The sequence below is a fragment of the Schistosoma haematobium genome, chromosome 1 (assembly GCF_000699445.3).
Source record: "Schistosoma haematobium chromosome 1, whole genome shotgun sequence".
Lineage (NCBI taxonomy): Eukaryota > Metazoa > Platyhelminthes > Trematoda > Strigeidida > Schistosomatidae > Schistosoma > Schistosoma haematobium.
In genome coordinates, this window is record NC_067196.1 from 64,987,961 (window position 1) to 65,001,772 (window position 13,812).

The window sequence follows — 13,812 nt, forward strand, 5'->3', positions numbered from 1 at the left end:
TGGTTCAGTAAAAAAGATCATAGTCTTCATCATGGATCATTAATGTTAGTTGAAGAAGCACTGGAAATCGGGGACCTTTGGATGATGAATGCTCCAGTGTTATAGCTTTGTGTTTTCACACTATAATCTGGCAGTAACTCACTTACTGCTTAGGACTTAAAATATTCAAGATTCGATTGTTGGCGGAGATTGTATGTGAGCATTCCCTGAAAAGTTTGAAGCCAAAATAAAACAACTGTCCAAAACTCCCTGGTTTCCAATGATCCTTCAGTTGATGTCGATTGGTGACAAAACAATCTCCTCGAAAAGCTAACTTTTAAAGCTATGAATAATTTTCTCATTTTTTAAAACCATTATTATTGTTCTCTACAGAGTTCCTGTAATACCAGGAATTATGGTATCACATCAAAGTACTGAAATTAAATATATTGGTGAATTTAATCAAAGCAGTGAAAAAATCAATAATGATCATTCGAAACAGAAATACCAAACAAATTTAAATTTATTAAATCGTTCCAATACTACTCATCATTATAATCAGCATCAATTATTTTTGTCGAATAATACACAATCTAAGTTTAAGTTTTCTAAAAATAGTGCACAAATTCATATTTTAATTGTTTATCAAACATTGAGCTTTTTACGCAATCTACTTCGTGATGAACAAGTAAGTTTCAGAATGTCCATTTTGTTGAATTGATTATAATAATGATCTCATTAATAGTGTTTTTTAATAGTGCTAAATACTAATTAATTTGGTTGAAAGACTTGGTTCGAATAATTTACCAGGTACAGACATATTTGGGTTTAATCCACACTCTTAATGTATGAGTGTTGATGTTAGTAAAAGGGCGGCGAAACTGCATTAAATGAAATGAGGTTAAGGATCTGTGATCGATTAAGAGCAGAATGCTTCAACCACTGAATTTTTTAAACTAAATATTTTTTATCTAACTAGTCTCCTATACTTCTCGGGCAATAAAGTCACATTCTGTGTTGATTTTGCCAAGTTGGAAACCACTTGACTTTCACTCTTCATGTGAATAAGGATTTCCATTATAAGATTTTATTCAGGATCACTGATACATATACAGAAGCACAACAATCACACCTACAAAACATCGTTACTCTTCTATTTCACTTTATCCCTGTTTATTGTCTAGTCTCTTCTCAACGCACTTTGAAGTTAAAGCCTTAGGAATATGTATCATATAAAAGTGTGATTTTTTGAAATATTTATACTGTACAATCAGTTTAGTCGCATAAAGATTAAGGTTTGTGGAAGTACAGTGTAAATTAATTTTCTTTCTTAACTACTCTAAAATGTCAACTTCTATAGTGTAAGCAGTCGAAAATTATCAGTTGCCGATAGTCTTAACATCGAAATACTCCTTTTGTTTATCTTTTCTCATTATATATATATATATATATATATATATATATATATATATATATATATATCCAGCATTTTTATCTTTGCTCAATCTTTTCTCAAGTTCATAGACACTGTAGTGAGTGAGCATTGGTGGAATATCACTCAATTTATAATTGCTGTATTGGAGTCGAACTATCCTCAACCCGTCAAAGAACAGGTTAGCTCAATTTATAAAATAATGTTTCTTATTATGTAAGATTGTAACTTTTAAAGATATGTTACTCAGTTTGTTTTTTCGTCACAAACTAAAAACTAGGGAATATAAAATAACTCGTTTAATTCTAGTCTGAATCTGGTGCATAACGTGTACAAGTGACTCCGCCAATGGATCGAACCCCTGACCTACTCCAGGTCTCATAAGGAGTATTGAGTCGTGATCTATTGGTTTACGCTTTCAACTACAGTCAGTTTAGGTTTATAATATGACCACCTTCTGGTATCTTACGTGAGTATCTGTCTCACTCTTCGTCATGGTTTAGTCCATTGTTTGGAATTATGAGAAATACATACCCCTAAATACTTATCACCAGTGTAAATATGAATATTGTTTATTTATTTATTTTGTGAAAATTCGTCCGATATGGTGATTTGCATTGAAGTTTGGAATCACATGGAGAGTCAATTTTTAAAGCATTTTTCAAGTTTCAGTTCGGAAATATAACCCAATTAATCAGTCATCACTGGAGCATGAAGTAGTTTATGTTCAGATATCCGAATAATCGTACTGTGGATGTAAGTAAAAAAAATGTAACAGAAACTCGGACCATTTTGTTTATATATATTCGATCTTCATAAATGTGTAGGCGACATTCAACAGAAACTTGATTTTGTGAATATTACTATCAGAAGAGTTTTATTTTATGATTCTAAGTGAACTAATCAATCTACGGTCTACTACTGATAATAATGGAAAGGAAGGTGAATTCCTAACGTTTTCATGACTCTGAAAATATATATTATTTACATGTGTAAACAGGTTTAAGTAGTGAACGAAAAAAAGCTTATTGAGTAATTAGTAAATATAAACACGTTTAAACATGTTACTATCAAACCTCCCAATTTTTTTTATAATGTATAGTGGTAGGTATGAGAAAACGCGATATTTATTGTGCGTCTAAGTCCATTGGTATCATAGTTTTCACTATGTTGGATATGATTTTCTGAATAATTTCCACTGATAAATAGTAAAACTGGATGATTTAACCTATTCGAATCCTCAGCATTTTCGTTTTTCTTAAACTTGAAAAGACCCACCGGATGTATCCACAACTTTCTGTTGTAGATATATCCATTGTAACTTCTCTCGAGGTAAAGGATCAAAACGATACAGTAAAGTTTCGGGTTTGAGGTGGAATTTTCAACGAAAATGCACCACACTTTACACTTAATACTAAAGTATCGGAAACACAACCGAAAGTTCTAGCGGTGGATAATCAGAGGCTGTGTGGTTGGCTTTTATTAATAGATTTTCATATTCTACACTATTATTAGACGAATTTTATGTGTAATCTTAGGATTCCAAAGTACCACCTGGTATTTCACGATACTACTCCTTAATTCAGTCTGTAGGAAGTGAAAATAAAGAAGTCACAGTTTAATTAACAGTGACGTCAAAACCAGAAGTTCTCATGCAGATGAAGCAGTTGAGTGCGAGATTTCCATGATTACAAACCACGATAGGCGAGTTGAACGGTAAGAAGAACAGTAGCAGTATGAATGAAGTGAACGTGGGTGAACTCATGTGAACGAGATACAGTAATCATACAGAAAGACAAGATTGTGAAGACGCTCTGTCTGGAAAACTTGCTAGGATATATTAATGGAATTTCCAGCTGACAAAATAAAAGCTCAACAGGAACCTAGAATACAACTACGCAACCAGACAAGATCACAGCGGCTAAAAAAACGAACAATTCACTAGACCAACATTCTGGACTGGAACCAGCTCTGGTCTTTGTTTCTAAAATGGCTTTTACTCTATCACTGAGAGGATCATGTATGAATATCATATTGTCTAATTCACTGCTTGTCACGGGTTCATACAGCCGTTTACCGAGATATTTATTCAATCCGGAGATACTTTCCGTTTCTGTATGCAACTTAGAAATCAGTTCACCAATTTCCGCCATATCTCCAAAATGTGAATGATTCGTAATTTTTTCTTTTAATTCCAACTGATTTTTAAAAAACTGCTGTTGCTGCTGCAAAAGTGTTTGGATTTGACCCGCAGTAGTAAAAATTTCTTTTATTTTTCTGCTTCACTTTTTCTAAATCATCGCCCAACAAATGTAAATTCAAAATAATTTGATGTGGCTTTTTTTTTTTCTAAAATCCCATTGCCCCCGCCATTTGTTGTAATCACATCATATCAGATATACTGATCTATGTTGAAATAAATTTAACTGCGTTGTATATTCGGAGTATGTTTTCTTAGGATTCAGTGTAATTCTTCTGTTTTACCTTGATAATAATGTGAAACTACTATGTCAATATCTATCATATATTCTATATAATAATAAATTGTTTTTCTTCTTTCTCGGAGACTTTGGCTGGTGCTCAGTTCACCAGAAAAATTATTGAAGTCCAGGATATTTACAATTTTTTACTGATTATTAATCTCATTGTATTTCCCTGTAAGATGAGTTGCATTATAATTCCATATAAATTTTTATCCTTAATTATTCCGTTCCTATTCTATTCTTAATTTTAAACTGCGATGGAGGATCAAAGTACATCATTTATACCTAAATTTAAAAATCTATTCTAAGAAGGCGAATGCCTCCATGATACCGTTTTTGCACAATACTAAAATTCATCAGTTCACAGCATTTTCATAAATATTTTTAATTTAAATTGTATTTCAGTAGTAAATCCCACATACTTATTTTAATGTTATTCCAAGATAAATAAATGTCAAAAGTTTAGGTTACACTATGCATACAATTTATATTTTGATAGTTAACTGCGATTCCCCTAGTTGATGAATTATTTTGTGTACAGTTGGACAATTTATTCTGGTTGGTTGTTTATTCTCATTAAACAAAATTATTTCAAACTGCTTATAATCTAAATGCTGGTTTTTATTTCGTATTACAGGCTGTACTTGTGATCGCACATATTGCCACTGGTCGAACTGCACGATGCGAAGTTCATAGAAATGGAGATTTAGTTGAAAAACTCACATTATTTATGGTAATTTCTTTCTTTTATTTCAATGTTTTTCTATCACTTCAATTTTTTTCTCTTTTTTTCGTTGGTATTAAATTTATCAAGTTATGTATTTTATCGCACAAGTTTAATTGATAAACTCTCTACATGTTTGTTGTTTTGTCACATTCTAGTTGTAAGGGCTAGTGATACCACCCGGTTGTTCAAACCGAAGGAAGTTCAGTACGGTTCGGATCCAGGAGATCAAACTCAACCTATAGACCACTGCTACGACCTATTAAGTGTATTTATTATTTTCTAATGAGTACAGAATTTGAAAATTGTTGTCAAATCAGTTACATTAGTAGCCACATTGCAACTTGATCAATAAAATTCGATCAACGCTAGAGGACTAGAAAAACGGAGTATTGTTCACCAATCAGCGATTAATCGGTTATATTCTCCTTAACCGCGTTAGTCTAATCTTCTGTAAAACTTCGTGCAATGTTCACTAGAATCTAAACATTAAATTTTCCGCTAATAAATTAAACATTCGTTCTTACTGTGTTTGATTGCCGATACAAAAAACCATAGTATATTCGCCAATATATACATAGTCTGGTGAATTATTGTTTGAAATTTGTTTATATTTATCCCGACCTTCATCACTTTCTCGACAAAAAATAAATGATGTATTTTTCATATCAATTTATTTTTTTGAATATATTAACCGATATTTTTAACAATTTCATATCCTATATTCCTACGAAATCAACTATTTAAGGCAAGTTTTGTTTCCAAATGGAAAATAATTAATGAATAGGTAATGCTGAGTTGGAAGACAGTGTGTTGAGAAACAAAAATTAAAACGTATTGGTTGTTTTTTGACTCTTCTCAGTGATGCTTAGGATTCCATAGACCAGTCACTTATTGGCATATGTGCATCCTGTTCGAGTTGCCTCGATACTGCCTTAAGTCACAAGCATCATAAGCAGAGATGGATGGTAGCTAGCAGTGAAATCCAGGATTCGCGTTTCGTCCTATTTTTATCTCGTCAGCTGCATGTACGTACATACCAGAATTGATGCTCACTCGGGGAGGCGAACCCAGTACCGTTCGCTTCAAACGCCGTCACGTTATCCACCTATCTACTGAGTCCAGATGGCCAATAGCTTGTGTAATGCGGTGAACTTTGGTTCATTTTTGTATTGAACGAAATGCGTGTATTGGATTCCACTTCTAGTCACCATCCATCTCTGTTTATAAAAATTAATATGTTTTGAATGAATTTTTGGTATGGATAATGATGATGATGCTTTATTCTGCCTCAGAATTATCGAAAATTAAAAGTAACTGATCACGTGGTGTTGTTGTTTCTTATTGAAATTGAAGTATCATCTGATGAACGAGTAAAAATTTCTGAGCCTTACATCATATTACTATTTTCGTTTCAGTGAGCCGGCTATTTAAACGAATTGAACAACATATAAACATAAAGTTAAAGCGTTACCTTCATTTAGTGTCATCGTTTCGATACTTGAAAACACTTTATCAATTTTTAAATAATAAAATTTTTCGTGTTCTTGTATAGCATCAGTTTTTTTATACACGTATTATACATTAAGTTTGTACTTTTGAAATAAAAATAATCACTCAACTTTACTTCGAAATTGATTTGAAAAATAAGATACCTCTTAAATAATCTAATCACAACGAAATACTTACTAATAAATAAATTCTTACCGAAGTTTATAATCTACACTCAATTTGCAATGACGCATCAGCACCATCCCATGCCGTTGGTGGGGGTGATTATAGATGTCATTATACTTCCCCGAATCATAGCTTCACACATGAACTCCAAGAATCACTTTCGAAATTGACCATTAATGAGTATATGATTGTTAGTTTGGTGGGATTTTTGGAAATAGTTGAGGAAACAGCTATTTAATACTTACCAGTTTTCTATGTTTGTTTAACTAAGAACTGTATTAGGCAGCCTAATCTTATATCAGAGGCTTGCATTGTGCTTTTGTCTAGCGCATTTCACTTTTAAAAGTCGAATATTCTGTGTATATCCTTTCTGCAGATTTTAGACTAATATCGATTGATGAACTGTAATTTTCACTTGGTTCTTGTCATACAATAATCCTGTTACTGCTGACTAGAATTGTATGACTTTTTTAAATGTTAAGTTTAAATAGTTTATTTGTTATTATCAAAATGTCAAATCCTTAGAAGATATTATTCAACCATACACTCTTTTCTTTCCTTAGTCTCCGATGATAGTAGATAATGGTTAAAAAAACCGTGTTTGTGTGAATTAGTGTGTTGGCCTAAGAGTGTAACTCTCTAAATAAGTCAACTATTATTATTTAATAGGAACGGAATCAAAAATATGAATACATAAAGGAATCAGCCTAGTTCCTGTGTATATTATAAACCAAAATGTTCATTTATCCTTATATTTTTCCTGCGTTTTCTTTTTTTTCGGTTGATAAAACTTATATATGTGGATTATTACTATTATTATTCCCTACCTTAATTTCTTCAAAATGTCGTCCCGTTTTTTTCTTGTGATTAAGTTTTACTAATTTCAGTTTTACACTTTTTTAATTTTCATAGCGTTCACAAAATAGTTACACAAAAGCTGCTGCATTGACTGCAACTTATAATCTTTTAGGCTTACAAACTGAATGTCTCGGTAAGTATAAATATATTACTGTATGAATAATGTCTTATTTTCTTTATATATATATATATATGAAACATCAGTTGTTCAGTTATCGTCCTGTTTAGTTGACAATATAAATTTAAACAAATGTTTAATTATACTTTCTTCGGGTTTATGTATTAATCTATACGTTTATATACAACGTTCTTTAATTTTCGAGGGCACCTATGGTCGAATGCTAGTAACCTACGAATAACCTATATTCTTAATGGCCATGTTTAATACCCATAAAGTAGAACGGAACGAACTACTGACCACTATACTCATTTTTTGGTTAGCAGATGGATATCGCACCCACGCTACTAGCCATGCAAGCTGGGAATAGTTGGCTGACCTTTCTGAATCTGTGCTGAGATTTTATCAGACACCAATCACAAGACCTAACGAAACTTCCAAGATAGAAGAAGTAATCGACACGCATAGAAATAGACCAGTTTGGAGGCAATATTTTGCATTTTGAGAGAGAATCATATTCCAAGCATGCTTGCATTGTTGTTTAAGGTGGTAAGAATATTGTGTATTTTGTCAGCGTCTTGACCAAAAGAAAGTGTCCCCTGGATATTTTAAGTCAACAAGTGGATTTCCTGGTAGATCAACTCTTGAAAGGTTGATTGACAAGAGTGTTATCTCAGAAAAAATTTCTATGACAAAGTTAACTAAAAGCTGGTGAAGTGGGAAGCTTTTTTGAATACCGTTTGGCATTTTCGACGATGATTCTCCACGAGCTTTCGCTCAACCAGGAGTATTTAATTGGAGTACATCTATGAGGTTGATGCACTTTTCCGCTCATTATGATTAGCGCGTCACATTGTATTTCGTATCAGAATAAAATAATAAGTATGTTATGGTTGTATTGTGCAATATGTATTGTGGGGAATTTTCTCAAATAACTGTTTGTGGAAATTTCACCCGATATATATATATAACTATAATGAAAAAACCAAGGAGGAATGTAGAAGGAAAATAGTTAAGAGAAAGTAGCGGAAACAAATAAATTTGTAATACAGTAAGTATTATTTAGCAATGTCATCCAGATGTGGTTCTTAGTCTCAAATCACGGTTGTCTTGTAGAAATAACCCAAGGAACTCAGTTCCCTCACGACATAACTTAGGATAAAGCCTATGTGAGATTGCATGTGGGTTAAGAATATGAATGAATTCATTATTTATCTCTTCCTAAATTTACTGTTCTTTGTTCACATCCTGACTCGTCCTACTTTTCCTTTGGTTTCTTACTACTGTTTCTACTGTTATTTTGATCTTCGTGTTGTTGTTGTTCTCATCTATATGCACATCTCTCGATATACCGGTGTACAAATTATGTTAAGTTGAACCACTACACATTTACATGTCTTAAATAGTTTATATCTCTATTTGCTCCTTAAATATTCTTAGAATAACCAAGTTTTGAAATTTTCTAATCAGCTTTATTGATCAATTCTTGTTTAAGTCAATATTGTTATATTTTCAGGGGAAAAAAACTAATGATGTTAGAATAGTTTTCAATAGACGATCAAGTGAAATTGCTATGACATCATTGTTTCCATTAGTTGTGACATATTGTGAATCTTTTTATTATTATTTATTTTGAATTCGTTCGATCAGATATATCACTACCAGTTGATTCAATCTTGCTTTTTTTCTTTGTATAAACTTTTTATTATATTCTATGTATGAAAAGTGATTAAATTTACTATCCGCCAATTACTTTTTTCCATGTGAGATTGACAGAAATAACTCTTTTTTAATTTTATAAATTTCCTCGTTTACAAAAGTTATAAAATCTAAAAAAAAATTTTAAAAAAATAAAAACAGGATTAAAATCCCTGCTAATAGAAATTAGAAAAGTTCTAACATGAGAATACATTTTCAATACTGACTTTTCCAAGATTTAGAACAAGATTATAATCATAGTAACAAGTTTATTTATTTTATTCATATCGAGTATAGAATATTTCCATTTTAAAAAATTCACTTCTTATTTTAATAACTAGTATGTTAAAAGTAGATTATAGTATGAACTTAATATATTCACAATGAAGTTTTGTGTAGTTCTTAGTCGATCAGAAGACAGTTTTTATAAGTGGATAGCTTACAGAAAGAGCACAATACAAATGTATTTACACTGGTCGTCTTATGTGAAATAATATAAAAGTCATTCATTTTCAAATTTAGCGTTCGTTTTCCCGACTTCAAATATCTCATCAATTTTATATACTCTAATAAATAATGTTGGTTATTTTTAATTCCAGATTCTTGTGGATTATTGAGCGCATTTAAGGTGAAACATAAACCATATATTTTATCGCATAGTAGACGTTTAAGAGTTCAACATCATCGTCATGAAACTCATCATCATCACCATCATCATGGAAAAAAACAAGATCTAGGCAATCAATCAACATCTTTAGTATCTTGTAGTATAAATCGTTGTGAAACATCAACATGTATGGCTCAAAATGCTTTAGAAGAAGAAGTTGAGGAAGAAGAACAACAACAGCAAGAAAATGAAAATCAAGACATAATTGTAGAAGCCAGTGATGATTTTATCAGTGAAAATATATCATCTGAACAAACTTCTATTGTACCTCAAACTTCTGATACTGCTATATCTTTCAATATTGATGAAAATGATGATAATGACAACACTGATCAATCTAGATTACGTACACTTCGAAGACGAAGATATTATCGATCATGGCAAGCAACTTCACCTTCCATGTCAGATAATCACGAACTATTAGAAATAAATGAGCAAGAAAGACAACTTAATGAACCATCCACTGAAATTACTCGATCACCATCTTCACATTCAAGATCATCGTCATCATCATCATCGTCATCTGGTACCTCTTCGACCTCATCATGTGTAGGTGAAACCAGTGTTGGTACTGAATTGACAAATTTACATCAATCAGTTATAGTTGATATGTGTAGTATGTCATCGCCTAGTTGTACTGATGAAGATGTGGAAGATATAAATCAACACGCTGTTACACTAAGTTCTCTATCACCCACATTAACGATAAGTGATCGAGCTCCATTAGCTGACGAAGAACATGACGAAGATCGTGGTACTACAGCGGAAATGCAACATTCAGGTATGACAGATTCAGATTTGCTTAGTCCATTATCTTCATCTAGTCAAAAATGTGAAATAGGTTCAAATCCAGATGATGTTTCAAGTACAGAATGTCTTGATCTGAATAGTTCAGAACAAATCAACAACAATACAACACAGAATATTTTTAATAATAATACGGACAATAGCAATAATAAAAACGATGATAATAATGCCAATAATGGAAATCTCCCATCTACTTCTCATCACCTTTCTCACTCTACCATTTCAACGTCAAATTCTCGTCGAGATTGGGAAACCGGATTTTGTCAAATTTTATTACCTTTCTTACAAGAATTAGATTCAGATCAGATATTACGTAGTACATGGGATTGGTTAATGTTATGCGCTAATAAAGATGGTAAACCCGTATTTTTGAATAGTTTATTTCATGCATGGCAACGATTATATACAAATATACCAAATTTAACTACAATACAAACGCTACAACCTGAAATAGCTCAGTCTTCATCTGTCAGTAATGATAATAACAATAATATTACTGTAAGTGAATTTCTAAGTAAAATTAAAGAATCAATGGAAACAGGCACGTCACCTAACTCATTATTGATTAATTTGCCACGATATTGGGAAAATCGACATCGCCACCGATGTCGACGTCAACACCGCCACCACTGTCACCATCGTCACCGTCATCGTGTACGTCGACAAAATCAACAACACTCTACTACTACCACAGATCGACCGGAATCAATTAATACAGTCGACACAAATTCACCAGTGCCTCCATCAACATCAAATGAAAACCTTGAACAAACAGGTTAAATATTTTGGAAATTTTCTTTTCTTTGAGAGAGTTATGTTTTTGTTTCACATTGGAATGTTTGTTTTGTTTGACTTTTTTCAGGTATTTTTTCGATTGTTTATTTGGTTTTCATTTTACATTTCGCCTCAATAAGTGTGGGTATGTGCGTGCGTGCGTTTAATTGTATTCAGATACATTGAGAATAATACGCACAATCATACTTTCGTATGTTTTGCACTATTTCATGACACTGTACACACTTTTGAGTTTTATTGTTTGTTTTTTTAAGAATAAAACCAGTAAACCGGCAACAGAAATAACCATATTTCAATGTTTTTCTTGTGTCTTTCTAAATAAACTCACATTATGATCATTATTTATATTATGATAATGTTTTATGTGTATTGTTCCTTCTTCTAATTATTACTTATCTGATGCACATGAAATTTTGTTTATCACTCTTATCATCTCATGAATATCATCAAATCGTCATCATCACCATTCCTATTAAATTACCCTTGATTGATTAACTTCTTGTTATTGAAAAACACGTAAACAAACAAGTAAAAGCAAGCAAATGATCAAACCAAATTCTTTTATTCGCTATAATGATAACGATACTAATTATTTTTCAAGATGTATGAAGTATGCAGATTTCGGGTTTTTTTTAAGAGAATGTTTTTATGTACGGGAAGAAAGCCTATTATCTTTAATTTTTCTGTCTTGATTACATAGATATTGTCATTATGTTTTTGCTATCCACTTATAATTCTTATTATCACCGTTGCTAAGACCCTAAAATGTGTCATATCCGCAACTCTTTCATATTTCCCTTTCATCTCACCCTTCCTTTCCTATTTCGTCCGTATGTATGCAAAGCATATACAGACAGGAAAGGTGCATTGTTTGTAATTTGACTTACATTTTCTTAAAAGAACACAAACATTGAAATGTATTATTGTGTAAAGTACATTTCAAAGAAATTCAAATTATTGTTATCATTTTTTGTTATTTACTAGTGTCATTACGGTTACTAGATGAATCGTATACATAATGGAGTGATTTTACAAAAAAACAAAATCTTATTACTATTATCTCATTATTCCATTTTGTATATTTCATATTTAATGATTGAAAATATGGTATATATACAGTGATTTGTTTTAGCCTACTATTCCCCTTGTTTTGTTTGCTTCTCACCCACCCCCCACCCCAATTATTAATTCGTTTACTGTCAAGTTAATTCAAAAATTATTATCCATTAAACTATCAAGAAGTGAATAAAAACGTAAAGACCAATACACAATGACATTATGTATGTAACATGATTAATTCAAAATGTTGTCAGATTGTAATAATTTTAACTTGACAATTAATTTAAATTGAAACTCATCATTCAACTAAGTTCATTTCAAACAGACATGAATAATTCAAATGACTAGTTAAAAGTTTATGTGATAAAAATTTCTATGAAAATAAAATAATAATAGATGCATTTTATTCATATTAGTTTCCTTTTCTTTTGTAGTAAATAAATTTTTGTGTGATCACTTGTTGTTTTTTTTTGTTGTTGTTGTTTTGTTACTTATTTATGTTAGGTTTTATAGGTTATGTATATGTAACCTATAAGTATATCTAAATAACATTTAGCTAATTAAAAAAACAAAACAATCATTATACTGTGCCTGAATTCTTGTAAATAATCTTAACAATCAGTTGAATTTTTCAGCTTGTAAAATGTATTGTGTAACCAACCGGGTTGCATCAATTTTTCACAATGTTTTTTTTGGAGAAAATATTACTGTTTATTGAACAAGCTGTATTATTGTTGCAGCTATATCAGAGTTATTTTACAGTTTCGTAACAAGTGTTGACTGAGACATTATTATTGTTATTGTAAAATGGGATTATTTGAGCTTGATTAGGTAATGTTTCTGATCCCCCTCTTCCATAAATTTTAGTGATTGTATTTCAGTCATCTAGGAAGATGAAATTCTCACCAGAATAATAGCTTGTATATTTTCCATAACGTTTCAGGTTATATTCTTTAAATGTATGTTGATGGTGGGTCTCTAATGATTATTAAAGTTGAGAAAAGTATGATGAAATTAAAATAATAGCTTGTTTAAAGTCCTTGTAGGCTTCATCCACTGGCTTTTAATGTCCATAGGCAATGATTTTCGGTGTGACAGGTATTATTTATTGTTTGAAATTTAGGCGGAAAGTTCTTTCCACATTAAACGCTAAGTAATCTATTTTATTGAACAAAACTTTGAAATTTTTAGGATGCGTGGTCATTCAACGTCTAGTGGGTCACGGAAAAGTAGTGCACCTAGTGTGTATCTCAGTTGTTTTTCAGCTTAAAGATGGTCACTAGCTGAATTAATCCAATAGTTAAACTGCCACGTCGATATAACTAGATAAGATATCTCCGTATTTAATGAAATCTTTCTTCAAATTGATTATTCGAATTTTAATGGGTTATTAACAGGGATGTTTTCCATTTACAAGATATCTTATATCATGACCACTGACACTAACTAGATTGTCACTGAAAAGTTCGGAACATTTAACAACTGCTCCATTTTATTCTGAGGTTTCGTATTAAT

General features: G+C 31.5%; 1 protein-coding gene across 1 annotated transcript in view; it reads left to right on the forward strand.

Moving 5' to 3' along the window:
* MS3_00001869 (uncharacterized protein) overlaps window positions 1-13,271 on the forward strand; it is a 50,853-nt gene extending 37,582 nt beyond the window's left edge. The window contains exons 14-18 of the mRNA XM_051209374.1: window positions 373-667; window positions 1,497-1,592; window positions 4,532-4,627; window positions 7,208-7,286; window positions 9,569-13,271. Of these exons, the coding sequence (XP_051074827.1) occupies window positions 373-667; window positions 1,497-1,592; window positions 4,532-4,627; window positions 7,208-7,286; window positions 9,569-11,223 (2,221 nt within the window). The 3' untranslated portion in view covers window positions 11,224-13,271. The remainder of the gene's footprint in view (window positions 1-372; window positions 668-1,496; window positions 1,593-4,531; window positions 4,628-7,207; window positions 7,287-9,568) is intronic.
* The last annotated feature ends 541 nt before the right edge of the window (window positions 13,272-13,812 follow it).